The 26,229-nt window shown below is 54.6% G+C and overlaps 13 protein-coding genes across 13 annotated transcripts; 5 read left to right on the forward strand and 8 right to left on the reverse strand.

Moving 5' to 3' along the window:
• Positions 1-96: 96 nt before the first annotated feature.
• KRP23_7668 (uncharacterized protein) lies at positions 97-2,314 on the reverse strand (the record flags this gene model as incomplete). Its single annotated transcript, XM_067893013.1, has 8 exons — positions 97-513; positions 601-846; positions 940-1,384; positions 1,467-1,603; positions 1,671-1,755; positions 1,837-1,952; positions 2,021-2,175; positions 2,239-2,314. The coding sequence occupies 8 exons, from the start codon at positions 2,312-2,314 to the stop codon at positions 97-99; spliced, it is 1,677 nt and encodes a 558-aa protein (XP_067744837.1).
• A 1,795-nt stretch (positions 2,315-4,109) lies between these two features.
• Positions 4,110-4,823, reverse strand: KRP23_7669 (uncharacterized protein; the record flags this gene model as incomplete). Its single annotated transcript, XM_067893014.1, has 1 exon — positions 4,110-4,823. The coding sequence occupies one exon, from the start codon at positions 4,821-4,823 to the stop codon at positions 4,110-4,112; it is 714 nt and encodes a 237-aa protein (XP_067744838.1).
• A 279-nt stretch (positions 4,824-5,102) lies between these two features.
• Positions 5,103-5,414, reverse strand: KRP23_7670 (uncharacterized protein; the record flags this gene model as incomplete). Its single annotated transcript, XM_067893015.1, has 1 exon — positions 5,103-5,414. One exon carries the CDS (start codon positions 5,412-5,414, stop codon positions 5,103-5,105), a length of 312 nt encoding a protein of 103 aa, XP_067744839.1.
• A 755-nt stretch (positions 5,415-6,169) lies between these two features.
• Positions 6,170-8,100, forward strand: KRP23_7671 (uncharacterized protein; the record flags this gene model as incomplete). Its single annotated transcript, XM_067893016.1, has 2 exons — positions 6,170-7,516; positions 7,603-8,100. The coding sequence occupies 2 exons, from the start codon at positions 6,170-6,172 to the stop codon at positions 8,098-8,100; spliced, it is 1,845 nt and encodes a 614-aa protein (XP_067744840.1).
• A 93-nt stretch (positions 8,101-8,193) lies between these two features.
• On the forward strand, positions 8,194-9,312 carry KRP23_7672 (18S rRNA (guanine-N(7))-methyltransferase RID2; the record flags this gene model as incomplete). Its single annotated transcript, XM_067893017.1, has 1 exon — positions 8,194-9,312. One exon carries the CDS (start codon positions 8,194-8,196, stop codon positions 9,310-9,312), a length of 1,119 nt encoding a protein of 372 aa, XP_067744841.1.
• A 35-nt stretch (positions 9,313-9,347) lies between these two features.
• On the reverse strand, positions 9,348-11,058 carry KRP23_7673 (uncharacterized protein; the record flags this gene model as incomplete). Its single annotated transcript, XM_067893018.1, has 6 exons — positions 9,348-9,557; positions 9,622-9,771; positions 9,843-9,908; positions 9,973-10,446; positions 10,514-10,957; positions 11,020-11,058. 6 exons carry the CDS (start codon positions 11,056-11,058, stop codon positions 9,348-9,350), a joined length of 1,383 nt encoding a protein of 460 aa, XP_067744842.1.
• A 105-nt stretch (positions 11,059-11,163) lies between these two features.
• Positions 11,164-12,869, reverse strand: KRP23_7674 (uncharacterized protein; the record flags this gene model as incomplete). Its single annotated transcript, XM_067893019.1, has 3 exons — positions 11,164-11,899; positions 11,974-12,719; positions 12,795-12,869. 3 exons carry the CDS (start codon positions 12,867-12,869, stop codon positions 11,164-11,166), a joined length of 1,557 nt encoding a protein of 518 aa, XP_067744843.1.
• Positions 12,870-13,222: 353 nt separating this feature from the next.
• Positions 13,223-14,331, forward strand: KRP23_7675 (Succinate dehydrogenase [ubiquinone] iron-sulfur subunit; the record flags this gene model as incomplete). The annotated part of the gene is made up of 5 exons (XM_067893021.1): positions 13,223-13,333; positions 13,415-13,500; positions 13,568-13,639; positions 13,710-14,062; positions 14,138-14,331. 5 exons carry the CDS (start codon positions 13,223-13,225, stop codon positions 14,329-14,331), a joined length of 816 nt encoding a protein of 271 aa, XP_067744844.1.
• A 657-nt stretch (positions 14,332-14,988) lies between these two features.
• On the reverse strand, positions 14,989-18,369 carry KRP23_7676 (uncharacterized protein; the record flags this gene model as incomplete). The annotated part of the gene is made up of 1 exon (XM_067893022.1): positions 14,989-18,369. The coding sequence occupies one exon, from the start codon at positions 18,367-18,369 to the stop codon at positions 14,989-14,991; it is 3,381 nt and encodes a 1,126-aa protein (XP_067744845.1).
• Positions 18,370-19,231: 862 nt separating this feature from the next.
• Positions 19,232-21,289, forward strand: KRP23_7677 (putative LRR receptor-like serine/threonine-protein kinase; the record flags this gene model as incomplete). The annotated part of the gene is made up of 1 exon (XM_067893023.1): positions 19,232-21,289. The coding sequence occupies one exon, from the start codon at positions 19,232-19,234 to the stop codon at positions 21,287-21,289; it is 2,058 nt and encodes a 685-aa protein (XP_067744846.1).
• A 108-nt stretch (positions 21,290-21,397) lies between these two features.
• On the reverse strand, positions 21,398-22,852 carry KRP23_7678 (WD repeat-containing protein 55; the record flags this gene model as incomplete). The annotated part of the gene is made up of 6 exons (XM_067893024.1): positions 21,398-21,743; positions 21,820-22,145; positions 22,215-22,338; positions 22,411-22,495; positions 22,564-22,658; positions 22,731-22,852. 6 exons carry the CDS (start codon positions 22,850-22,852, stop codon positions 21,398-21,400), a joined length of 1,098 nt encoding a protein of 365 aa, XP_067744847.1.
• A 256-nt stretch (positions 22,853-23,108) lies between these two features.
• Positions 23,109-24,650, reverse strand: KRP23_7679 (uncharacterized protein; the record flags this gene model as incomplete). The annotated part of the gene is made up of 1 exon (XM_067893025.1): positions 23,109-24,650. One exon carries the CDS (start codon positions 24,648-24,650, stop codon positions 23,109-23,111), a length of 1,542 nt encoding a protein of 513 aa, XP_067744848.1.
• A 536-nt stretch (positions 24,651-25,186) lies between these two features.
• Positions 25,187-26,068, forward strand: KRP23_7680 (uncharacterized protein; the record flags this gene model as incomplete). The annotated part of the gene is made up of 1 exon (XM_067893026.1): positions 25,187-26,068. The coding sequence occupies one exon, from the start codon at positions 25,187-25,189 to the stop codon at positions 26,066-26,068; it is 882 nt and encodes a 293-aa protein (XP_067744849.1).
• Positions 26,069-26,229: the final 161 nt, after the last annotated feature.

Genomic DNA, 26,229 nt, shown 5'->3' on the forward strand with positions numbered 1-26,229 from the left:
TTATTTTAGCTTGAAGTTTGTATGAGGATGTGGGTAAGATGGCTACCTCTGGCGGATACTACTACCATCATTCCTTGATTGCAACCAGGGCAAAGCTCACGTGGCGCATGTTCCGACGTTGCGCTCCATGTGCTCGACACGAGCTGTTAACTGCTGCAACTCCTTGTCCACGTCGTCGAAGCGCGCGTTCAGCTGCGTCTGCATAGCCGACATTTTTACGAGGATGAGCTCCAGCAGGTCCTTGCTCTCACTGCTGCTGGGGACGGCATCGACGGAGCTCTTCGACGTCTGATCGGTAGTAACTGCGGGGACGATTTCAGCTGGTTTGGCAGTGGATCTGGGCCGTGAGCGTCGAGGCACCTTGAACTTGGACAGGAAGATTGGCTGCGGCTGGAGGTTGGCACCAGCGTGGAAGAATGTCGCGCGCTTGCACTTCTCCGTGGAGGCGACGTCCACGAACGGAGACCTCTCTGCGAGGTAGATTCCTCTGCACAAGTGCGTTGACGGCAGTTCCTGGATATATAAAAGGTTGGAGCATGCACACAGCCTTGTGGTTAGATGAACATGGTTCTGAGGTAGAATTGCGCCGAGAGGCCTTACCAGTTCACCTGACAGAGATACCGTCCACTCCATGCGGTCGGACACATCCAAGTGCGCAACAAGTAGACGTGATGACAGGGAGCTTCCAATAATTGCACGCATATCCTGAACAATGAGGATGTCTGGAGAGGTCAAGTGGGGCAGATCGAGGATTGAAATGACGCCCCATTGCCCCGCCTTGTATTCGACAATTACGACGTGGGAGCGCGGTTTTTCATGGGGAGCATTTTCCTGGGATATGGTATCCTGCACAATTGGCACACACACACACACACACACAAGTACATGTAGCCATGTCAGCAAAGAGGAAAGTTCTCCTAGTGACCTGCAAGTACGTACTTCGACGTGGTTTAAAATTTGCAGCGAGCTCCGAGCAGAGCTGGAGGAGACGCGCATAGACATCAGATTAATGATGCCACTGGACGATTCCTCGGCTTCTTCTCGAATAGTGAGATGTTGAGTGCTTTCAGAGCCAAGCAATAAGCTTGATGTGGACCTGGTTCCGATTGTTTTCCTGATTTCAGAGTTCAGCGTTGAAATTCCCGAACTCGCACGAGAAATGTCTTCGAGGATCACTTTTGTATCTGTTGTGAGGATGCAAATAGTTGGAGATAAACGAGAAACAGCAGCGATAGGACCAACACTGCCCATTCCGATGTCCAACCGCAAACCGTTGCTACCATTCAGGGAACTGCTGGCATCGATTTGGTTGTGTCTTGGGGGATCAGTGAGTGAAGAGCTCACGCTCGTCCAGCCGAAGCAGTGGAGGATGTGATTCTGCGCTCTGTGAGAGAATAACACAAAAACGTTAGTAAGGTAAAAATTCTTGCATTGCGTTGCCCCAGCAAAGTAATCCATCCACGCACAACGACAACTGTAAGCCGCACGGGCTCCATGAGCACGCTCCAAAGGCATGGCGAGTGCTGCTATCTGTGTAAATTGTACGCCGTGACAGAGTTGGCTGCGACGCATTGATCAACTGAACATCGGTCTTGGAGACGATCTGGGCACCGAAATCGCAATGTGAGAGACCTCAGATTCACAAACACGTAGATCCGTGCAATGCCTACCAGAAGATTATCACTGCACGGGTTCCAGGCCAGGCCTTGCAAATGATGAATATCAACGGACCCCTTCAAAACTGCGGAGATGTCACTACATCAATGGTAGTTGCACAAGCCAGTCAAGCAAACTTCGCCATCAGTACTAAACACCAACACCAAAACTGAGCCAAACCTTGCCACGGTGACCTCCCAAACCTCCACGTGAATCGTCGAAGCGATCGCTAACAGACACTTCTCTGCCGACCCTCGAGACCATGACACCAGTCGATAGCAGGGCGTTGAAGTCTCCTAAAGACGAGTGGCAGACGACATTGGAAATCCTTCCTCAATAGCAGACACTATAGTCAGTCACTCACAGTTTTCGAGGCATCTTCATGCAGCAGCAATGAGCCAGCCGGCTGGTCCAAGACGCCTCGTGCAAAACCCGGAGTTGCTTCGGCGTCTGCATAGCGTGTGATGGCTACGGTCGGGCCAAGCGGCATCGCCGACACTTGCAGCTCCGGGTTGTATCCTACCATCAGCAAACATAAGTTGAGCGATCTCAACGAAGTAAAGGGACCGCAGGTGATCGCACCATCATGTAGCAGGTTTGCTTTGACGCCCGTCGCGAGCAACGCCGCGCTCCACTCCGCCGGACCGCTGATGAGCATCTTCGCTTCCAGTGAATATTGTGGTCTTTTGATTCGTAGAAAATGTATCCGAGCTTGCTTTTGAGCCACAAGTGTCTTCGGCTCGATTGCAGCAAAACAAATTGCATTTAGGTCCTCGGTGAAAAAAACGATGCATGACAAGGAGCGGGGGGGGGGGGGGGGGGGGGGGGGGGTTCTATCAACAGTATTTGGTGGTTTGCTACCGAATTGGCAACCAGGTGAACAACAGTAAGGAAACGAGGATGAATAAATGACGCAGAAACTCAACGTAGTGATATATTATATCTCACTACAACGAAGCTGAAGACACGACGGGTGGTGCCGACTCGATTTCGGTAAAGCATATCGCGCTTGATTCGAGCTCGGGGGTCTCTGGAATTGCAGCTTCAGTGTCTTGCTGCTTCAGTGATTCGCCGATATCAGTTCCCGAGTCTGTGCAGATACAGGATGTCAGCTTCGCGGACGCTGCTGCCACCATTGGCATTCCAACTGCTCCAGTAATCCAGATCGAAACCATCAAGATCACATACTCGACGTCGTTGTTCACTCGGCTAGCAAAGAATAGCGCATCTTCGTTGCTGAAAATCAATAGTGCAGGCTGAATCACAGTAAATAAAACCACGGCTGCACTCAGCACACCTACTACGATCTTGAACACGGTAAAATAGAGAGCAACTACCCGCAACCGACGGGTCATGCGGAGGTGTGGTAGGAGAAAGCTGGTATCGGTCGATTCAGACATTATGAATCGGTCCATGCACTTTTCAGGATCGAGAGCACTGGTGTCGTTTTTCGAGTTAGGATTGACGAAGTCGGCAAGGTAAACGTCAGCTTTCAGTAGATACGTCATGGTGAATGTCGATATAAAAAACAAGCTCACTCCAACGGTGCCAACACCCAAGAGTACGTACGGCCCCAGCGTCACGTACGCATTCACCGACAACGAAACAATGTAAACCCCCGTCAGCACCACGTAGCTGAAGTACAACAAACACTTAGGCGAAATAAGCTGCACCGCGTGAACCAGGCTCATCGCAAGCACAACGACCATCAATGCTGCAAACCAACATGGCATCAACACCACGCTGCCAAGCAGTAGCGCCACGGAAATAACGCCGCCGATGCTCACTACAACGTTCAACAAGTGGAATACCAGTAGTGCACTCACTCGCTTGGAGAACGTTTTCACACGGCGGTATCTTGATCGCGAGCTGTCATTTTCATTGTCCGGAGATGTTGCCATGAGTTTCTGCATCGGATCCGGGGAAGGCTCGATATTTGTCTTGAATCTCATATTTCGATTAGCTTGCTGGACGAATGTTGCGGTGAGCAGAGAGTTTTGAAAGTGAGGTCCCGTCGGCATTGCGCAGAGAAATATGGCGTCAGTTGAATGTAGCTATCAATCAATTTCGTGAACCCAAGTCGCCTTCCTATCAGATGGGGTGATGTCGACACCACAAGCCAGGAGTTGGAAAGCAGCATGCTCCAGCGTTTAACAAATTTTTCATCTTGAACTGAGGTCGATCCGTTCATCATGACTGAGAGTTATCGAACTAAACTGGGAGACCCTGTCTTCATATTTGTGCGGTCTACTACATGTAGCAGCCGACTTAATGTACCAACCCGCAACGACGAGCGGAAACTTTGTTATAATAGAAACGGATGAACGGGACAGCGGAGCGATAAAAACGAGTAAAAGTACATGAATTTACACACAAGCTGCCAAGGAAAACTGTCGTACGAAACTAGGACGAATGGGCCTTTATACCTCAAGCCCTGCGTCCGGGAGCACGCTTTACGAGTCCATGGCGTAGGTATACAGTCGTGGGTTGATGTACGCGATCGGATACACCACGACACATGCAATGGCCACCCACGCGGACAGCACGAGGAAGCCCACGCCAGCCACCACCATCAGAGTCAGGATCGTCGGCATCAGCAGCATCGAGAGGAGGATCGCCCACCACATGTGCCACGTCTCGGCAGTCGCCGCCTTCAGCAGCAGTCGAAGTCCACGGTGCACTTGTGAGCGGAAGCAGGTAAGCACCTCCATACTGCGGAACGACCCGGCGTCGTCCGCGTTCTTGACGCGGAGCAAGTGTGAGTGCTCAGCCGAGAGCTCGGAAGTCTCCGGTTCGCTCTCCACTTCCGTCTCCGTCGTCCACGACGGGTGCACACGACCATCACTCTTGACAGGGTTCAGCATCTTGGGCTTGCCAGCCATAGGCGACGCTGGACGGATGTCCTCCACACTTCCTTGTCTCTGGAACTCGCGGCGGCGACAACCTTGGCACAGGAGCTTGTTCATCGTCTTGACGGTATTCGGCCGGACTGGAATTCCGCACATGGTGCAGTGTGGCATGACGTCGAGACGGACTTCCTCCATCTTGCCGACGCTCTTGGTGGGGCGCTGGTACGAAGACCCGAAGCCGCCAGACACGGGCGCGATGGCTACTCGAGTGAGTGGGAACCGACGAAGGTTATCGTCCATGGGTCTGCCGACCTGCATTCTGCTTCGAAACTTGGAGTGATTGATTCGGAGCTAATCAGGAACTGAGAGAAACGACGCGTCTGGTCTTGTTGGATGGGTCATGGAGGCGGCTGCAGCGCGAAAGCAGTCGACGAGGTCTGCTCTGCCATTGGCGACTGAAAGGTATCCGACCTGATTTCTCCAGCGGGCACAGAACGTTCGCCGAAGAGAGCAGACGTCAAGCTGCCCATCATGTTGCCGTGCAAGTCGCAATAAGTGATCAAACAATCGCGAATGAAATGAACGCCGTTGGTGTATTCAGAGACCGAAGACCATAGAGCTGACCAAGTTGCCACCAGATTTTGTACGCTTCACTCCACTTCTCGCCACCTTGAGCAGACCAGCGACACCAATCAACCAGCAGCAGGACACAACGACAACAAACAGGCTCGGGCTCTTGCCGAACATGGCGAGGTTGGCAAGGAAGGGGGCGTCCGTGCCGCTGAGGAAGGCGGCAACAGGCTGGACCGCGACCAATATGACAATCACGGCACTCAGTGCGACCTTGGGCACGGCGAAGTAGAGAATGACTGCACTCTTGTCATTTCCCGATCGAGCCCCCCACATCATGTCGTCAAGGTCAGGCAAAAGCATGGCTCAGCCAGCCAATTACAAGTGTCACCACGAAACGAATCCGTGGTGCCAATAGCTTCCCTTCCGGATTGTTCGCTAGACAAGCGTCTGCCCTAGTCCATTATGACATTTGCGATATAAACCAGCATCGTCCACAATACGCCAAGACGAATAGAACCGCAAGCAGATAAATCAGCACCAAAAGTACTAGCGCGTTGCAAGCCCCCTCCACGATATACACCACAGCGCCTCCGATGCACACGGTTAACAGCAAGCAACCCCAGGGCGTCAAGAGCAGTCAAGCGGTCAAAGTTACCACTGACATTAGCGCCAAACCAGCAAGTAGAAGTACAACAGAGAAGGCCCCATTGACGGCTACGACAACGCTCAGCGCGTGGAAAACGAGCAGAGCCACACCTGTGAACAATTCCTCTACAGCCCACCCACGCCATCGCCATGCACCTTTCAGGTGAGAGCCAACGTCACCACGTTTGGAATTCAGCTTTCTACCGTGAAGCAGGAGCGAGCTTGATTCACAAGGAGAACCGCTGGCATGGTCCACAAAATCAACTTCGACAGTGAAAACGATACAAACGAGAAATCCTAACGACTTGGTCACTTTTCATCACTTTGTGATGGATCCTAACATTTCGCTTTCTGAAGTTGAAGTGGTAGCCATTCACTTATCGCAATTTCAGCCAATCATCTCGCGCGTGGAGCCAGCAGCTCCATATTCCGCCAGTAAGGCAATAATGCAGCCCGCTGCCGCGACCCGCGACCGCGCCGCGCACCTGGCGGAGCTCTACGGCTCCCTGCGCGATCTGCGAGCCTTCTCCGGTGAGGACGAGCGCATGCGCTGGCGCTGGCGTCTGCACCAGTTGCGCCGCCAGCAGCAGCTCGAGCAGCAGGACGCGCCTGAGGCGTGGGCCGCGCACATGGCTTCGCTCTTGGCAGCTATGGAGAATCAGATCGCGGCGTTACCCGTGGAGAGTGATGGTCGTGTGTCACGCACCCGAGCGTCGTCTGCAGCTGCATCCATTGGTGAGTTCCGTCTCCCAATTGGAGACGCAGACGACCAGCGAGAGTCCGAACCGAGACGAGGGTCTATCCCCATCATGGAGAACGAAGTGCTGGCCACTATGGAGGACACACGACGAAGCAGTTGGGACCACATGTCGAGACTGGTGCGGGCCGCCTCAGGACGCACGTTGGGGGCCTTGACGCGCGCCAGTAGCAGAGATCGTGGCCACTCGGTGCCGTTGTCTCGCATGAGCATGAGCGAGTTCGATATGGGGGATAGTGACGAGATGTCATTGGCTGCAGCGGCTTCTAGTCTGCAGTCTTCATCTATTAGTGTGGAGGAAGAGAAGGTTGAGAGAGAGAGCTTATCGTTGTCGTTGACGTACAGGAGACAGGAGAGCAACAGCTTAGGCCACTCCGTTCCGAGTTTGCTGCGGTCAATGGCAAGTTACTTGGGGCTTTCCATGGAGGAGACGTTCCTGTGTCAGATTTGCTACGATTATGCGCCGGTGAATACGTCGTACGCGTTGTCTATCTGCGGCCACACTTTCTGTGAAATGTGCATGAGGAACTACTTGGAATTCAAGGTTAAAGAGGGGCAGGTGTACCCGAAGTGCTTCTACGAGAAGGGGGAAGATAAAACAGCGTGTAAAGCGGAGATCGCGGTGGATGATATCCAGTCGCTTGTGTCGGACGAGGTTTGGCAGAAGTACAACACATTTAAGTTCAACAAGGAGCACGAACTCGCGCGCCAGTGTCCGTATTGCGACCACTCTCAGATCTGCGCAGGAAGTGACCAACCGGAGTGCGTGTGTGAGGCCTGCGAGCGCGAGTTCTGCTTTGTACACAGTAGCGCCCATCAAGGACGTACCTGTGCCGAGTACGACAAGAAAATGATCGCGGTGGAGAAACTCAATAATGCTCTGATCAGCAAGATCTCGAAACCATGTCCTGGGTGCCAGAACAACGTGGAGAAGACTGGCGGCTGCAATCAGATGAAGTGCGTAGTGTGCAGTACGAGCTTCTGCTGGATTTGCCTCAAGATCATCGACGATAGTGTCTTTCCGGAGCATTTCCAGGTACTGCACCCAGGAATCGTCAACGCGCTGATGACAAGCTAACCATTCCTTGTTGTGTGTGTGAACTTGTGCTGCTGCTGTTACAGTGGTGGAATGTCGGTGGATGCGCAGGCAATCAGATGGCGGACATCGAAGGGCAAGGCGCTACCCAAAAGGGCATTGGCATGATCATGCGCGTGCTCTTCTTCGTGATTTTCGGCCCGCCTGCATTCGTGATTGCTGTGGTGTTTAGCATCCTGTGCTGCTGCTTTCTTCCGTGCACAGCCAACGCCCGCCTCACGTTCCGACAAGCATTCACGACTTGCTTCTGCGTCTCTGGCTATGTTTTGCTCGCGCCCATCGTGCTGGCTTTAGGACTTGTAGCTCTGGGTGCATTCATCGGTGGTGTAGGGGCTGGAGCTGCAGTGCTAGTGTGCGTCTCGCCCATCGTCGGCATCATGCTGCTCTTCCGAAGCGACTGGCGAAGTCGTCGGCGCTCAAGCTCTCATCGCTCCGGGCACGACGACACAACCACAGCACGTGACATCGAAGACACGAATGATCAATCTCCCAGCGACCAAACGATCTTCCGAGTGTCCACCTAAGCGGGAAGTGGACTCTATTTAAGCTGAAACCTACTGTACTAATTTATTACATTGGCTATATTTCACGATGGCTACATCTTCTATTGGTGGACGATGCCGTTTACGAGGCAGCGACCGGAAGAGCGTAGCAATGCCCTGGCGACGCCGCTGTCTGCTGCAGCGCAAGATTTCTACAGCGAGAAGCAGTCCAGCGTCTACACCACAGCCGCCAATGCCAGCATCCAGAAAGACCTGACGCGCCACGCTCTGGAGCTTCTGCAAGTGGAGTCCGAGGAATTGACACAGTCCAGAGCTGGTGACGATGTCTTTTTCCTGTTAGACTTGGGTGCAGGCTCTGGACTCAGCACTCAGGCAGCCCAAATTTGGTTCCAAGAGAGGAAACTGCCGGTGTTCACATTGGCGTTCGACATCAGTGCATCGATGCTGTTATTGGCACCAAAAGAGGAGCAAGAGACGCAAGCCTGTGCGGACTTTTACTGTGGCAATGCTGCACAGAAGCTCCCGATTCGGGACGGCGTGCTGGATGCTGCAATTGGGGTCTCCATGCTGCAATGGTTGCAACCGAAGGGACTGGAGATCTGCTTTGCGTCGCTTTTGAAGCAGTTGTCGGGGCATCACAAATCGCGAGCGGTTTTTCAGGTGTACCCGTCGGGATTGGCGTACGTCGACATCATGGAGAAGACGGGGTTGCGCGTGGGTTTTGACCGCGCAGAGGTGTTTGTGTCATTTCCACACGCGACAACGGCGAAGAAATGGTTCTTTTGTCTGGAAAAGCGGCAAAACAAAGAGAAAGAAGACGAGAAGACCAAGGAAAAACAGGTCTGTTTGTTTGCTAGACGGTATGAAAGGCGTTGTGTGCTTCAATGGCTTGGGATGGAGGGTGATTGTGCAAAGGAGGAAATTCGAGACCGAGTTGCGAAGGAGCACGTTAAGTCGGCGTGGCATATTTGGCGGAAGTTCAGACGATCGATTGTGGATGTGGAGACTGCAGTTTCTCTAGGTAAGAAGCCAAAAGTGATGCACGCGAAAGCCCAGCAGTCACTGGAACTCTACCCGAGTGACAAGATTATCGGACGGGCATTGCAAGTGCAGTTTGAAGATAGGGCTGAAAAAATCTCACTTGCCTTCCTGCTGGAGAACACTGCGGAGGTCGTTGACATCTTGCACACAGCTTACACGGAAGCTAGAGCGATAGAGCTTGCTGCAAACTAGACAGATTCGAAGTGGAGTGATTTTTAATGATGTAGTCACTTGGAACGGGATGATTCGTGCGGATGCCTTGGCGGTGTTGTGGAATTTCGTCTGAAGGGGGCGTTGCCCGTCAGAAACCCGAGCTCACCAAACAGTATGGTAGCAACCTTCAAGATCTGCTTCCTCGTTGCAGCCTCGTCCAGTCCAAACAACTCTCGTAGATCACGCTGGAATTCCTGTTCAGCTTTCATGTTGTCGATCAAGCACTGAAGCGAGCAAACCGATATGTAAGTGTATGAGCGCCATGTTTTACTCCAAGCGCACACGTACCCGAACAGTTGGCGCTAGTTCATCAATGCGCGCGACTTGAAGAAGCTTCATGCTCTTGAGTAGAATTTCGTGGGCTTTAGAACCAGGAGGCTTCATCTGCTCACGGCGTGCGTCCAGCTCCACCAATACATCATTGACATGAGATAGAATCTGAAGCACGTTGCATCTGTGTGAGAACAAAATTAAATCTTCAAGTACAACCAGTTCGAGCGACAGCTAACCAGGTCTAAGGCTTCGTGGCACAATGTTTCCGCCGTTGAATTTGCTCGTATAGAGTAGAAGGCATCCTGCACAACAACACATTCATCAATCACTGGCGTGATTCACTATCGTTGGCGTCCATGTGTATACCTTATCAAAGCGTTTTAGAACTTTTTCTATTCGCTCGACGAATCCTTGATAACTTGTTGACACATGAGAGAGTTGGCGAGCTTTTTCAACGCGACTAGGTAGCTCACCAACGTTGTCAACCTCCAACACGTAGCAGCACGAGGCCACAATATCGGAACAAATTCGACCAACACGCTCCAATACAGCGGTTTCTGCCAAATGTTGATGTTTCGAAGCCAGACCCGCGGAGTCCAATGAGAGAAAGCAGTGTAGCTTTTCGTTCAAATACACGTGGTGCGTCACTGACCTCTCCGTTCTCACTCGCAGAGATTGCAGCAGCTTCTCTTCAACGATTCTCTCTGACAGGGAAGGCATCTTTCCAGTTGCCCCCTCAACTGATCCGTTCTCCCGTTCATGCACATTACTGGCATCCTTTGGTCGTATCCGCAACTTCTGCACATGCCACTGCAATCGTTCCACTTCAAGCTGTAAGGTCTGTAAAAAACACACGATAAGTCATTCTACATCCATGACATACTTTAAAAATGCAACTCCAACGCACCACGAGCTCACGTCGGGTCGGCCTGGCATGCACCATATCGCGCAGCTTGATGTTCTCGCGACCAAGCTCCGTTATGAAGTGTTTCTGTTGCTGTAGAAATGACACAATTTCTCGTATCACATTCTCAACACTTTCATCCAGCTGATTGCTGCGCTTTTCTCTCATTTTCTCGCCCCCATTTCGTCCGTCCAACATCTGCACGACTAGATCGATCTTGCGACTCCAGGCGACGTGCTCCTGCCTCGCCTTGTCCACCCTCTTGTCCCACACAAAAGTCCCCGATGGTTCCGTGTATTTTTCATTGAACACAGGAAAGCGAGCGCCCTCCTCGTCCAGAATGGACTTGCCCTTGTCCTGTTCCTCCTGCTTTTGCTTCTCCCGAGCCAATTCCTGCTGCAGACGCAGCGCAAAACTCGCATATCGCTTCACGTCACTCCGCGCAGCCTGCCCACATACAGCACTAGTCACTACTAGTACCGCTTATTTCGCATGCAAGTGGAGCTAACCTTGAGCTCAAGGCGGAGCTCGCGGATCTCTTCCTCCATGATCGTTTCCTTCTTGAAAAAAATATTACAGGTAGTATTTTGCAGTAGTATTTTGCAGTGTTATTTGTGTCGCTACAGAATCGATTATCAAAAGGAAGTTGAAGTTCACCACTTGAACCAGTCGACCGGAAGCATGAATACCCCGTCCTGCCCCAATCCATACGTGCGACTAACACACATGCATCGCCCTTGAGTGTACGTGTCCAGGAAGCGCACCATCTCGTGCGGAATCGAGCCGCGGGAGCTCTGGGGAGTCAACCCGACCACAGATTTCAACAGCTCTTCGCACGCCGCGATGGCATCTGCCACTGGGATCCCCTCGTCGTGCGTGATGACCTTCATACGCATAGCATCTGCACAGCGGGAGGAAATGTACGCGAAAGCTTCCAGATTGGCATTGTGTGCCTCTTGCTGATGGCGAATCTGTGCTCGGCTTTTGCTGAGGAACGTGACAGCTTCTCCATACGAGCTGGTGAACGGCGCTCGCACTTGGCCGGTCTCCAAAACCCTCCACTCGTATGAGTCGTCTTCGATAACGAGCGTGAACTTCTCCAGCAACCCTTGCTCGCTATCTCGGTAATCAGCATCGCGCTGCCGCATGCTCTGCAAAAATGTTCGATATCCGAGCGCCGAGCACGTGTGCCCTCTAGAGATATTTGCTTCACCTAGCGCAGCGGTTGCATCCGTCTGCAACGAAGCCAAACCCTCGCGCGCTGCCCTCATAAATAACACCATATTCGCATCGATGGTCTCTAAAACTTGTACCCACTGCACCGGGACATCGGCCGGATTCAGCCCAATTCGATACTCGTTGCTGAAATCGATCCCAGATGGGTTGGCACTGCATACCAAAACGAACGCGTTAGCTCGTCGCTACAAGAACACATTAAGCAGCACTGGCTGAAGTCGACCTACCTTATATCAATCGTCGCGCCACGCAAAAAGTCCTTCGGAGTGAAGAGGCCCTGCTTGTTCGCTCGCGTATATTTGCGCAGCGTCTGAAGTAGGATCATGGTAGTCGTGTTCAAATGCATTGTAGACCAGCCGCACGAAAACATCATGTCTTCCAATCCAAGCTCCCGCTTCAGCGTGCCTCTTACCGACTGAATCGAGTTCCAAGCAATTTGCCGTCGCTCTTGCATCTCCATCGTTTCATCTTCCCTCATAAACTCCAGCAGACCTTGCAACGTCTGAATAGGTTTCTTCCTCCGTCTAGAAGCCGACGCCGCAGCTGCACGGTTGGCCTTGGCGTACATCTCTCCCATTGTAAACCCTCCGAAATCCATGCCACTCGGACGTGTCCATCCGTTCTGCCAGTCGTCACGTCTCCTCTCCACCATTTTCTTCGTCCGTCGCTGCTGAGAATCGGCACCAGACACCTCTTCCTCACTCTCGGGCACTACGACGCCGCATTCCCTCAGCACTGCGATCATCTTGGCCTCAATATTGGCCGCCAGCTCCATGGAGAACCGCTTCAGCTTCTTTGCCTCTTTGTCCGTCGCCTTGACACTCAACGACGGCACCATGACGCTGAAATAGACCTTCTCTCTTGGAGATCCAAGCCCTCTCCAGCCTATGGAGCTCCCACCGCCTTGAGGCGCGTAATGCTCGTCTATAAACTGGTTCAGCAGCTTGACGGACTGCAGATTCTCATCGTGGACCTGATCACCACAAGATTCTGGGGTCGATATAGTGTCATAATAGGGAGAAGGAGACTAGAAGACTAGGAGACGCACCTTGGGGATGTTGTGGAAGTGGTCCGGGTGGACGCGCAGCAGGAACTGCTTGAGCGTCGACGAGCGCTTGGCCATCGCTCCACCCGAGTTCCTCTTGTCTTGAGTATGACGCAACTTCAAGTGTTTTGAAATGACCGCTACATGGTGGTGTGGTACAGATGTGGTTAGGTGGCGTGGACCTCCGGAATTGGTGGCTCCACCAATCGAATACGAAGTCACTATCATAGGGTATCGAAAGTGACATTCCGAATACTTACTCAACTACCGTTTATTCTCAAAACTCCTACTAAGTACGCTTCAGAAATAAGTTGCTGCCGACGAGGTTAAACGTACGATCCGCAAGCCTTGCGTTTTGCTCTGAGCCGTCAGTCTCGAATTCCAACGGTGGAGTTGATACCGCGAGTGCAAGTGTTCAGAAGCAGGAAGCGATGCTGGCGGCCGTACGTTCCATCCAAAAGCCCGTGGCGAACACGGGGCTGCGCGCCTTTAGCGTGCCAGCCTACAGCCCGGACCTCAAGTCCCCGGTGACCAAGCCCAAGGTACGAAGAGGGGGAGAGTCAGTCGAGGTTTTGGTGGTGTGGGGTGCGTCTTCACTGACGTTAACTTTGCTGCTGGAGTAGAACATCAAGTACTTTAAGATCTACCGATGGGACCCCGAGTCCAAGGAGAAGCCCTACCAGTGCACGTACCCCGTGGATCTGGACGAGTACGTGGCGCTGAGAGGGGACACGAGCCGAGGAGAGAGAGGCTAACGATTCAGTTCTGTCCTATAGATGTGGTCCCATGGTGCTGGACGCCCTCATCAAGATCAAGAACGAGCAGGACCCGACGCTCACGTTCCGTCGGTGCGACGATCGTTTATTGCGGCTCTTAGAGAGGCACAGCGCTGACGTGTCTTGTTGTTGTTATGTGCAGCTCGTGTCGTGAGGGCATTTGCGGCTCGTGCGCCATGAACATCGACGGCGGCAACACGCTGGCGTGTTTGAACCCCATCAAGAAGAACAAGGAGGTGACCAGCATCCACCCGCTGCCGCACATGTTCGTCATCCGCGACCTCGTGCCGGACATGAACAACTTCTACGACCAGTACACGTCCATTAAGCCGTGGCTGCACTCGGACAAGCCGAGTGACGTTAACCACGAGCACCTGCAGTCCATCGAGGACCGCAAGAAGCTCGACGGCATGTACGAATGTATCCTGTGCGCGTGCTGCAGCACGTCATGCCCGAGCTACTGGTGGAACCCCGACAAGTACCTTGGCCCTGCCGGTATGTTGCAATTGCTGGCTCAGTTGCTGGAAACCAAGCCGTTATCTAACGATTTATTGTTTTTATTGGCTACAGTGCTGATGCAGGCGTTCCGCTGGATCGAGGACTCGCGTGACGACAAGACGGAGGAGCGTCTGCGCGCGCTGGACGATTCGTTCAAGTTGTACAAGTGCCACACCATCATGAACTGCACGCGCACATGTCCGAAGGGGCTGAACCCAGCGCAAGCCATTGGCAAGATCAAGAGCCGACTCGAGGGCCTGCACTAAGCTCGCGCTCGGTTGGCCCGGAGACGTCGCGAGCGAGACAAGCGTGTGATAAACAGTAGCCGCACAGAAACACACACACACGGAAAGAAGCTGCAGCAAGAGGCGTCTCTATCCAGCCGCTGCGGCCGACCATCGATCGCAGTGTCGGCCGCGGCGCGCTCGTAGGCAAGAAATGAACAAAATACAAGTTTCTCAATCGAGGTGGCCTCCCTGGTTTAACAGGTTGAAACGCAACGATCAGCGCGTGACGCGCTGATGTTGTACGTCGCTTTTCACTTTGCTCGCTCTTTTATGCTTTCTGCTTGGATGAACACAGCAGCCATGCCGCTGCGTTTCTGACTTGAAAGACGCCTGGCAAGGTATGTTCATGTTTGTTCATTGTTGTGACAGCGCCAGCACCGTCCACTCAGCGCCGCAAAAGCCAAACTCATGTCTAAATCGTCCTCTCCAACATTGAGCACTTCACTGACACTGAGAGGAAAAAACTAAAAGGAAAAGCAATGTCGTAGCGGAAGCGCTTCTAACCTCGGTCGAAGCGAGGCAACCCGATGCCCGGCCTCAGCTACTTCCGCGTCCCATCGTGTTCTGGTGAGAGCCGCGACGCCAGTTCAGCTCGCGGAATTGATCGTACATTACTGCTACAGCGGGCCGCTCCCGTCATACTGTCGCACTTACACGTTGACTCACGAACGCCGGCCCGTGCCGGATCTTCATCAAAGTCGTCTTCGTGCACGTTTTGAGGAAGTTCACAGTCTTCTTCACCCCCATCGTTGACGTGTTGCGGCCGTTAATCTCGATGATCACGTCGCCCGGGCAAATATGCCGCAGCAGCTCGCAGCAAGGCTCTTGGCACACGTCCGTCACCAGCGGGTAGGTGCCCTTCGCAAAACGCACTTCCTTCAACTGTAAGCCGATGCTCCGGTTCTCCTTCCACTTGACTAGATATGTTGTACTGTCGGGAGTGTCGGCCATCGTCAGCTTGGGCTTCGGCCGCCCGCGCACTTGGACTGTCGTGTTCACGGCATTTGGCGCGACTAGCGGAACCGTTAGTTCCTGCTCCTCAGTAAGTGCAGGCAGCTTCATCACGCCGCGAGAAGTCTTGCCCTTCTTCTTATACTTGGCCAAATTGGCGTGCAGGGATTGCTTGCTTGGCTTTGGAGGAGTCGCTGCGTCTACCTTGTCCTTGGGGATCTCCCGCATCGTGATTTCGTCGTCCACGATATCAATGTCACTGGAAATGTCTGGATCGTTTGCAAACTCGTCCGCTGAATCGGATGCATCTGTAAAGTCGACCTTTGATGCTTCTGCAGCGCTATCAATCGACGAGGTTTCGCTGTTGCCATGCGAGGAGGTAGCGCTGGTGTCATGAGCGTGTGTCTTCTGGTGGTCCTCTTCGGGCTCAAGATCCCATGGGCTAGAATTCTGGTCACTGTTCGACGAACTGCTTTCAGCAACTTCCGACTCAGTCTCTTCAACAGCAATCCCCACCTCCACATCTGCCAGCATTCCGACCTCCACGTCATTATCATCTGCTGAGCTGTCTACGGGCAGCGACGGCAACACAGGCTCCGCTTCTTCGGCCAATTCTGCTTCAGCATGCTCCGCTTCTTCAGCCAACTCTACTTCGTCTGCGGGCTCAGCCTCTTCAACTAACTCTGCTTCTTCAACCAGTTCCGCGTCTTCAGCTAGCTCATCTTCTCCGTACACAGCAACAGACTCAAAACTCACATTCGCACTAGGTGAGACAGGCACAGCAATGTCAACATCGTCGTCTTCGTCCATCGCAATTGCTGACTCCGCCTTAATCGTCGGCGAAGGAATGTGCTCGGGCAGATCCCACGGCTCCGTCGGAGAAAGATGCGTCGCCTTGTTGACGGGGGACAATACTGGTTCCTCTTCATGCACAGCAATGATAGTCTTCTGGTGCTGCCGTTGCTCTTCACTGCTGTTGCGACTTCGCCTACCGTGGGTGTTTTCAAATACCGTATGCGTTTTAATTGGTGGTGGGGCGTCCTCCATCTCAGTTGGAGAAGGCGTATCGTTTTCGTTATCCACGACAGGTGAAGGTGCAGGGTTACTTGCTTCACTGCTGCTCTCAGTTGCAGTAAACGGCGAGATGGGCGAGGCCAACGGCGAACTGCTGACCTTAGGCGAGCTTCCGATGTTCGGCGAGGCGCCGGGTGACACACCGAAATTCGGCGAGATGTCAACTCTCGGCGAACTTCGTAGTCTTGGGGAGGCATTGGCTTTAGGTGAGACGTCGTAATTGGCGCTTGAAACATTTTCTGGGATCTCTTGTTGCCTTGAATTTGCGCGCTCTTCATGCAACACAGGAGAACTGGGTGGAGGCGTGCGTCCATGTCCTCTGTCTGCATGGCGATGCTCGCGATGGTGAATGTCTGAGTTCATTCGACCTTGGGGGGAAGATGGCCGAGGAGGAGGAGTTCCAGCACGTTTAACGGTTGGGCTTGGAGTGCGGTTACGGTGCGGTGTCCTGCTCTCCGCTGGTGACACTACCGATGGCAAAGTTGTATCCACGGTGGCCGATGGTGTTCTGTTCCGAGACTCTGCTTCTTCTTGTTGGCGTCGCTGTTGCTCTTGCAGTTGCTGCTTTTCATGCAATTGTTGCTCACGAAGCTGTTGCTCTCGAAGCTGTTGCTCACGAAGCTGTTGCTCACGAAGCTGTTGCTCTCGAAGCTGTTGCTCATGAAGTTGTTGTTCTCGGAGCTGCTGTTCGCGTTGCTTTTCACGTACTTCCTGCTGCTGCTGTTCGCGCTGTTGCTGCTCTCGCTGTTGCTGTTGCTCACGCAACTCTTGCTGTTCGCGTTGTTGCTGCTGCTCACGCATTTGCTGCTGTCGTTGCTGAAGCTGCTGCTGCATTTGCTGTTGCTGCTGCTGCCGCTGGTGTTGCTGCGGATCACCCTGCTTCACAATAACAACTTGATCAGTCGGCTGCCTTCGCCTAAACACGAGCCGGACAGGCTTGTTCATTTGTTGGAGCCTCCCAAAGAACGATTCAAACGTGTAGTCTGCCGAGCGGATGCCGTTGGCCGACACAAGCGTGTCGTTGACCGCCACGGCGCGGCGCACCACAGGGTTCGCGCTGGGTGTTGATCGCGTCACAACCGGCAAATTGGTCGACCGATCTTCTCCAAAGAACAGGCCCAGCGATCCGGTCTCCCAGTACACCTGATACTCATGCAGTCCAAGGGGCGAATGTGAAGCCGAGTGTCCTCCCGACCCGTTCGCTGCCACTGCATCTCGGGGCGAGACCTGGTGGTCTCTACCACTAGGAACACGACGAGGCCCCTGCGACTGCGAAGACCCCAACCGGTCGGGCGGTGCTGCATTCGCCGGGTTGGGCGGGCCCGCAGGCCCGACCGAGTCCTTCCCGGCCGGCGCACGCCAGAACGCGCCTCTCGTGGCCTTGGGGGGCTTGTGGTCCTTCTGGGGCACCGAGTTAGCTCGCTGGAACTTGCCCGTGGGGTCCGCCTCGTCACCAGTCGGCGCGTTCTGCCGTGCATAGTGACTCGCGCTGTTGTTGACAGCGTTCGTGGAGCTCGCGCGCTGCACGCCGAAGAGCTGCGCGGCCTCATCCTCGTCCGACGACGGGGTGCTGGCCGCCAGGCGCTCGAAACGCAGCAAGACGGGCTTCTTCATGGTTGCCAGGATCTTGAAAAAGTCCGAGAACGAGTGGTCCTTGGAGCGCACCACGTTCACGTACTTGAGGATGTCCCCCTGACTCAGGGCAGGCGAGATGCACGACTCGGTGGCCTTAGACACGTATGGGATGCCGTCCTTCTCCGACTCGAGGAACACCACGCCCAGCACGCCGCGCTCCCACAGCACCTCGTACTCGTTCTCCCCGAGCGGCGGCAGCTTGTCGCGGATCTTGTCGGCCCACGTGGCGCGCCGCATGATGCCGCCCCCGCCGCTGTTGGGGGATGCGCTGCTGCTGCTGCTGCTGCTAGGCGCGTGCGTCGACTTGCTGGAGAAGAGCGGACCCCCGCGGAAGTTCTTGCGGGACATCTTCTTCATAACCGCCTTCGTGGCTGTGCTGTCCTCCGCCGCGCGCCGTCCGCTGCTTGGGGCCTCGGTCACCTCCTCCGCGTCTCGCGCTCTGGCTGTCTACGACCGGACGGTCAATGTGGAGAGCACTAAGTGCGATTGGAGGGAGAAGAACTGTCAGCGGGCCCCGTCTGTCACGCGCTCGAGTAGGGCGGGTAGGGCGCCGGGTGTGTTTGATACCGGGCTCGAGTGCGGAAACTTCACTCGACGCTGCAGTCGCGCTTTGAGCCTCCAGGTCGGTCTCCCCCAGCGAAGAATGGCCCAGTTGGCGCGAGGAAGAGGGGGATGTGCGACAGAGGCCCGGACATGTTGGCGTTTGTATGGAACGCACTTTCAGCCAATCGCTACACGGAATTTGTAACGGTAGTGTTACCACGTTGAAGCGCTTCAGTCTCACTTGGCTGGAGACATACGTGCTTCGCGTCAAACCTGGACGGTCCAATGAGCTTTGATAAGCACCTCGCCGCTTTTGATGCATAAGTGCCGTGTTGTCGTGAACGAGATCGGTTGCTGCCGCTGAGTTCGGTTTGGTGGTCGCCGTCGCGTCCCTTCATGCGCACGGCACCACTGGTAATACTGCTGTATTGCTGCTTAGAGCTCCGCAACCGTGGAAGAACCATGTAATTTATCGTGGGGTGGACGGCTCGGCACTTCTTCCTCCCTGGTCCGGACATTGGCGCTGAAACTGCGAACGTTAACCCTCCCCAAGTGACGGACGGCCGTTCCGCCCCTGGGGAATGGAGGTGAGCTCGTCTTCTGGCTGGCGTTATTCCGGCCAGTTGCTAAAACGCTGGAGGACCCGAAACCCGAACGTCGTCGGCGCACGAGAAATATGGAGCGGCGTCGAGTGCGCCGTGCTCCGCTGTCGTTGCTGCTTCTGGCGGTGCTGGTGCACGCGTCGCTGGCCGAGAACTTTGCCGACATGAGCATATCTGCGCGAATGGCACATCTAATAAGTGCCGGCATTGAATCCCCAAAGCTCAAGCTCAATACGACGCTGCCGGTCGAGGTGCAGTATGTGCTGTATGAAAAGGCTCTCACATGGAGAGACCTGGGAGGAACACTGCAACGACTGGTGCTGTGGGATAAGGGATACGTCGTCACGAGCAGCAACACCACACGCGAATTGCGAGTACGCTGTGGCATGAACTTGGACGACGTGGTGGTGTCTCGAGACGAGTTTCAGGACCTACACGACTGTCCGTCAACGTCGTGCACAGATCCAGTGAGCTCGGAAAGCGTGTTGCACGGGACAATTTGTGCCGACAGTCAGATCAAACAGATGGCCAAATGTGCTGTCTTGGTGTCTACAAACGAGGAGAGAGCGACATCAGTAGACGTTGAAACAAGCTTGTTGTGGGCCGAAGAGGGAAACAACACTGACGTTCCGATGCCAACTGTGCGACGCCACTCCTTCGAGTCCTTTGCTATCACGCTACAGACTCCTACCAGCGGTGGGGATTGTCCAGGCCAACCTGCTCTCGTCATTCCTTGCACGGTTGTAGATTCCTCAGCCAACAGCAGTGAATGGTGTAGGCCTCGCAAATCCGGCGTGGTGGAAGGTCTGCTTCAAGATCTAGTTGACATTCATCAAGGACACGATGCAAGTGACACGGGGACGTCTGGGATGTTGATTGCGATCTGGGTGGTGGCATCTGCGCTCGTGCTCGTGCTTTGTGTGATCGGATTCATGTGCTTCCGCCGCTTCTTTCGTCGCCGAAGTCACCAAACACCCGAAATGGACCTCATGGAAAAAGCGACACTGGAGCATTGTGCTCTTACACCTGAAGGAATCTTCTTCGTCGATACTAGTGACAGCAACGGCGCTACAGGCTCGATGTCGTCCGAACTGTCCGATCTTGAGGCTGAGTTGGAAGCAGACGTTCGAAGAGGATACTCGAGTACATCAGCGCCTTCTGAGGTCGATTATTCGGACGCCCTCGGTGCATCGGAAGTGCTGCTGCTATTCCAGAATGACCCCGTTGTACTTGCACTGCGCGTCCCCATCATTGATGTAAATGGCGACAAGATGATCTCCCATGGTCGAGGTAAATCTTCGACTGAGGTGCTTGTTGGAACACTTGGATCTCGCGAAGTCGTTCTAAAGCGGTTGCGTGCGCCTCGACGAAATGACACCTGCGCTGTTGAGCGCCTTGCGCGAGAAATTCGCTTGGCTGCCACATTGGAGCACCGTAACATTGTAAGTCTGGTGGGCATTGCCTGGAACTCATTCCAGAACCTCGTGGCAATTTGGGAGTATCATCGCAGCCGTGATTTGCGACGGGCACTGCGAAGCGGTAGGAAAGCACAACACTGGACGTGGACGCAGCAGAAGCTTCAGATCGCCATGGGTGTGTTGCGAGGCTTGTCATTTCTCCACACACACTCACCTCCAATTATCCACGGTGCCATTGAGCCACGTCATATCCTGCTGGACTCCGCTACTGGAGAACCAGCACTTTGCGGGCTTGGTGCCTGCGCTGTCCGAGCTTCTTCTGTCATGATCGAAGACAAACCAAGTCAAACTGAAGAAAACTGCATCTGGAGCAGCCCCGAGGTGCTGTCGGAACGCAAGTTCTCAGAGAAGTCGGATATATACTCGTTTGGCGTGGTGCTGGTGGCGCTGGACACGGGAAAGTTGCTGATCGATATCTCACGAAATCACTTGCTGGATCTGCTAACACCAGTGTGCCCCGAATTCATTCATAAAATTGCGTCTGACTGTCTCCAAGACGACCCTGATGCACGCCCGACGTCACGGGAACTGCTGCACCGCCTCGAAACAATTTCTGGAGTAAGTAGTCCGTGGCCTTCGTGCGAATACCCAACACACGCCAAACCCCGACTAGGGAGCGACGATCAAATCGTTCGATCATTGTTCTCCTTGTAGTAAGCGATCAAATCAAAAAAGACCACCAAAGAACGTGACTTGCAAAATATTGTATGGTTGGGCTTACCTCCATCTATCTCAACGACTTTCTCTCTCAATGGAGATTCTCTACAAGTCCGAGAAGAATTGCTCGTTGGCCGTAGGGAACGCCCGACGACCTCCGGGTGCGCCGCCCATGTCCGAGTCGTCACTGTCGCTGTCGCTATCTGCATCCTGCATCTCGGTATCAAAGGACAAACCCGCCGGAGCCTTCTCCTCATTCTCATCCGCGACGCCATCGTCCTCCCCGTCGTCCTCCTCGAAAAGGTAGCCAACGTCCCAGAAATGCACCTTGTTAGTGTGCGAAACGCTGCCGATAATCTTCTTGTCGTGCGAAAACTTGAGATTTTCCACTGGGAACTCTTCGTGGTCTCCGATCAGCCCGAGCAGCTTGTTAGGATGCAACTGAACCACACTACATAGCAAAAGAGATAAAATGCATGTCAGGGACTACACGCCAATATCTACCATACTGCACTGGACAAACGTACCGAACAATTCCGTCACTCGATCCCGTAAGGACAGTGTCTTCGTCCACTTTCAGGAGGGCCTCGACAGAGTCCGGATGGCCCGGGAAACGGTCTGACATGTCTCCCCAGGTACCCCAGCTGAAAATCACAAGCACTCCGTCCTGCGAGCCGCACACAATTTTTCGCCCATTCTTGATCACTGCCACCGAGAGCAGCTCGTCATCCAGCTCGTCACTCTTGCCTGCCAGCACATTCTTACGCAGATCGTAAGCTGACAATCGCCCATCGCCGCTCGTAGCCAACAAGTGATCTTGCGCTGGGTTGGTAGCGAAGCCTGAAATGTAGTCCTGCAATTGAGCAATAATTAACATCGTCAGCCAAAAAGATGTAACAGCTGAATGGCAACAAAAGCGCACCGTGTGCTCCTTAAACTCGGCCAGGCACCGGTGCTGCCGTGTGTCCCAGATCTTGACGCAACCTTGGTCGTCACCACTGGCAAACACATTCGCCGACAGTTCGTGCAGACGGTTAACCGGATTTCTACAGATAACACCACAGACAATTCATCAGTCTACCTCCTCAATCTCTGTCCTTTAGACACCTTCCACGTACTCGTGCGCACGCATCTCCGCCCACGTCGGGTTTCCGAGCGTGTCAAAGGCGCGAATCGATTTGTCCGCCGACGCAGTGTACAGCGCTGCAGATTCACAGAAAACCCATCGTCAGCCATTGTACGAACGCACTCCGTGCCAAAACGCGACGTACTCTGCCCATCAGGAGCGAAGAGCAGCGCCCGCACCGCCTCCTGGTGGTGCTTGAGCTCCAGAACCTTCGTGTTGGCCTCCTCCGAGTACTTATAGCTGTACATCCACCGCCAATAAAACGTGAGCAAAGCTTTTCATATTCCAATTCCAGTTCCGTCATTCGCTTACACTTGCACGACGCCGTCGATGCAACCCACGGCCACCATGTCCGTCATGGGGTGGAAGTCGATGTCGAACACGTGGCTGTCGCAGTAGATCTCATCGGGCGTGTGGTCGTCCAGGTCCCCCATTGTGTGCGCGGTGTAGCTGCTGGTCTGCTTCGCTTCGAGGCGTGCGTAGCCAATTTGACTGGCTCAAACGTTTTCACTGATTATTGTGCGAATATCGTGGTAACGAACCAATTGGAAACGAGGACAAATCGGGTAAAGCGCAAAATTGCGTTAAATATGAACATAGGGTGCTGCTGCTGCGCTACCAACAGCGCAGCGTCTAGATAGGAGCTAGCTGCGTCTTGGTTGAAGAGGGAACTCGCCACTTGTGCGTTGTTTATAGGTAGTCGGAGAACACCAGATGCTCATCGATGTGGGACACGACGGGGTTCCTCTGGGTCGCCAGCTCGCGCGAAATGGACGCAAACTTGGCCTTGATGCGCTGCTTGGGCACGTCGAAGCGCTTCCCGCTGCGCGCGATCTTGGCGCGGTTCACTTCCACGATGATGTTCTGCGGTAGCCTGGGTAGGGCAGAGGCAGCCGGCGACGGCACGGCACACTTGCTCGCCGACTTGTCATGGCTGCTGTAGTCAGGAATCACCATGTTGCCCGAGCGTCCGTTGCGCACCAGCCAGTCCATCTCTGGCGCAGGGATCTTGTGCAGAGCCTTCCGACCCGAGGCCTTCTCCATGAACGTGTCCATGAGTACAGTCACGTTCACGCGGAACTCGCGCAGGAGCAGCTCCGGCGCAGGCACATACTTGGACCGGTTGTCCCGTTTCAGGTTTGAGTGGCCGCCCTTGCCGATCACCTTCACGAGTTTGTCTAGCTGCGCCATACCAGCATCACCCAGGTCGACGCGGTTGCGGCGATGGCGACGCTGCTGACGCTCCTTGGTGCTGAGCTTCACCGCCACAACGAAGTCCTCGTCAAAAAATTGGAATATGGAACTGGCCGCCTGCTTGGGGTTCCCCACCGAGAGGGACTCTTCGATCACAGCCGACTGCTTAGTGCAGGGTCGCAAGTAGCGCACCAACACGGCACGCAGCTCTCGCTCGGACTGGAGCTGACCGGGCGGGATCTCGCCGGTTGCGCGGCGCTTCAACAGAGCCGACACGGGGCCAGCATTTCCCACGACACTTGCAATGACGCTGAACTTGCCGGACGCGAGTTTGTGGTCCCGTACTGCCGTGTGCCGCACGCTTTCAAGCACGATCTTCTCTCCAAACACACTCGCGAGAGACGTCTCCCAGAGCAGCCGCTGGAGTCTGTTGAGCTTGTATCTGTCCAGGATGGAGCGCGCGTGGAAGAACCAGTAGTCCCTCGAGGGCGAGCCCACATTCCTGGCCTCCTCGAGCGCGCTAGAGGAGCGGCCGATGTCGTTCTTCTGCGCCTGCCACGCGTAGAAGCTGCGCCACTTGTCGGACGAAAAGTCGAAGCTCTGCGCGAACTTGGACACGGAGCGGAACGCGTAGCCGCTGATGGCCACGCGGCCGGCGTAGAAGAGCTTGACCAGGTCGGAGCTGGACGCCTTGCCCGAGTAGATCCAGAGGAAGTCGTCCATGGAGATGGTCACCTCGCACGTGGGGCGCACGTCGCTGGCGCTCGCGTTCTTGCGCGTGGCCACCTGTCGATCGTCGCTGATCTCCACGGCGTACGTGGTCTTGGGCTCGGCACCGTCTTCGTCCCTGAACTTGAAAAGGATCGTGCCGCCGAAACTCGTGCTCGGCTTAACGCTGAACTTGAGGAACTCCATGACCTCGTCGATCTCACGCTCCTTCTGCGGCGGTTCTGGGTCTGTGACTGTCACGTCCTTCATACTGCGCGCCGCTCCGTTCGCGGCGCAGTCCTGATCGTTGATCGCTACCACCGTCGCCATGACTTAAGCACCTGTGGCCACCGAGAGCTAAACAACAATGGCGCTCCCCACCCAACGTTTCCCCGTGCTCGTCTTCGCACGTAAGCACCAGCTGATTGGCCAATATTGTCTCAAGATTGGTGTATTACACACCAAGTGCGCAAGGACCTGGGCACAAGCATTCCTTCCATGTCTACAAGCAGAAGCGGACACGTTGGGCGGCAAGCTACCTCTTTTAGCTCGCTCGGCTGTTGCCGAGGGCTATTGCGGGCGGACTCAGATCGTATCAGGGCCCGAAAGTTTAAACGAGAAACTGTTTAACGATTTTGCGAGATCCAGTATCGACGCAGGCGCGTCACTAATGGTACACTGTACCCAACTATTACGTGTCCCACACCAATCGACCAGCTTCAACGACAACAACATCCACAACCGTTTTTCCAGGCGCCAGTACATGTATCCATGTCTGCGTGTGACTCTCGCGCATATCCACGGCTGCATTGCCATAAACAACGACCGCCAGTTCGCAATTTGAAACCTACAACCAACTGCCCGCAATGAAGAGTCCGGCCGGAGACCAGGAGCAGCGCTGCGATGTCATCTACCACCGGTACCCCAGCAAGGACTTTGACCCCGCAGAGAAACCCATCCCAGTGGCAGTCGCAATCGACACAGACAACGATGAAGATGCCAGCGACGTTCGAGCGACCAACAACGCGGCACCACTACCGCCGTCCCCACCTGGTCGCTGGCCGTCGCTCTGCGCTCAACTGGCCCGACTGCTCGTGTTCCACACGCTCAACGCGATCTTGGGCATCGGGGGTGCTATTCTCGTGCTGGTGCTCGTCCCACTGAGTGTGGGGCTAACCCCGCTGTTCGGTGTGGGGATCGTTCTGTTCCAGCTCTCGGCGGGTATCGTGGAAGTGCTGGCGAAGGTGGATGTTCGACTCGCGAACATGGTGACGAAACAGGAACCAAAGCTGTGCAAAGCCTTTGGAATTCAGAGCGGGCTGTCGACTAACAACGGCTGCACTAGCTGGTGGCAGCGGCTTTTGTTCGTGTCGCCCAAGATGCTGCTAGTGATGATCTATTTCGCCACGATCAAGCTCGCTCTTGGTACGCTGAGCCTCATTGCTGTTGGGTGGGGACTTGTTCTCCCTGTTGAGGCGCTTTGCAGCGGTGGTCGCGCGGACGCGATTGGGTGGGTGAATTACCAGGATCACCCGGGAGCGTACGTTGCTGTCGTCCTGGGAGGTTGGGCGCTCGGCGTGGTCTGCCTCGCGCTCGTCTGGAAGCCATCCGTCGCGCTGACGAGCTGGGCGTGTGCTGAGAGGGACGACCACGACGAAGACCGCGCAGCTCGTGATACTTGCGATGCTGCAGCCGATCTTGAGGCTGTCATCCAGACGCCTACGCCTCAAGCAAAGGCAATTGTATAGTCGCCTTGTAGTCAGTTGTATCCGAAAAGTCACCCAATGTCCACTACTCATTTTAACCCATCGGATGGAACTTCCATCATGGAAGTGGTTGTGGATACATCGCTTCATCTCGAGCTTTCCTGTCACCAGGAGCTCCGCCCTAGCTCTAGTTCCACGTGCAG

Source organism: Phytophthora ramorum (assembly GCF_020800215.1).
Source record: "Phytophthora ramorum isolate Pr-102 chromosome Unknown Phyram_PR-102_s0006, whole genome shotgun sequence".
NCBI classification, from domain to species: Eukaryota; Oomycota; class Peronosporomycetes; order Peronosporales; family Peronosporaceae; genus Phytophthora; species Phytophthora ramorum.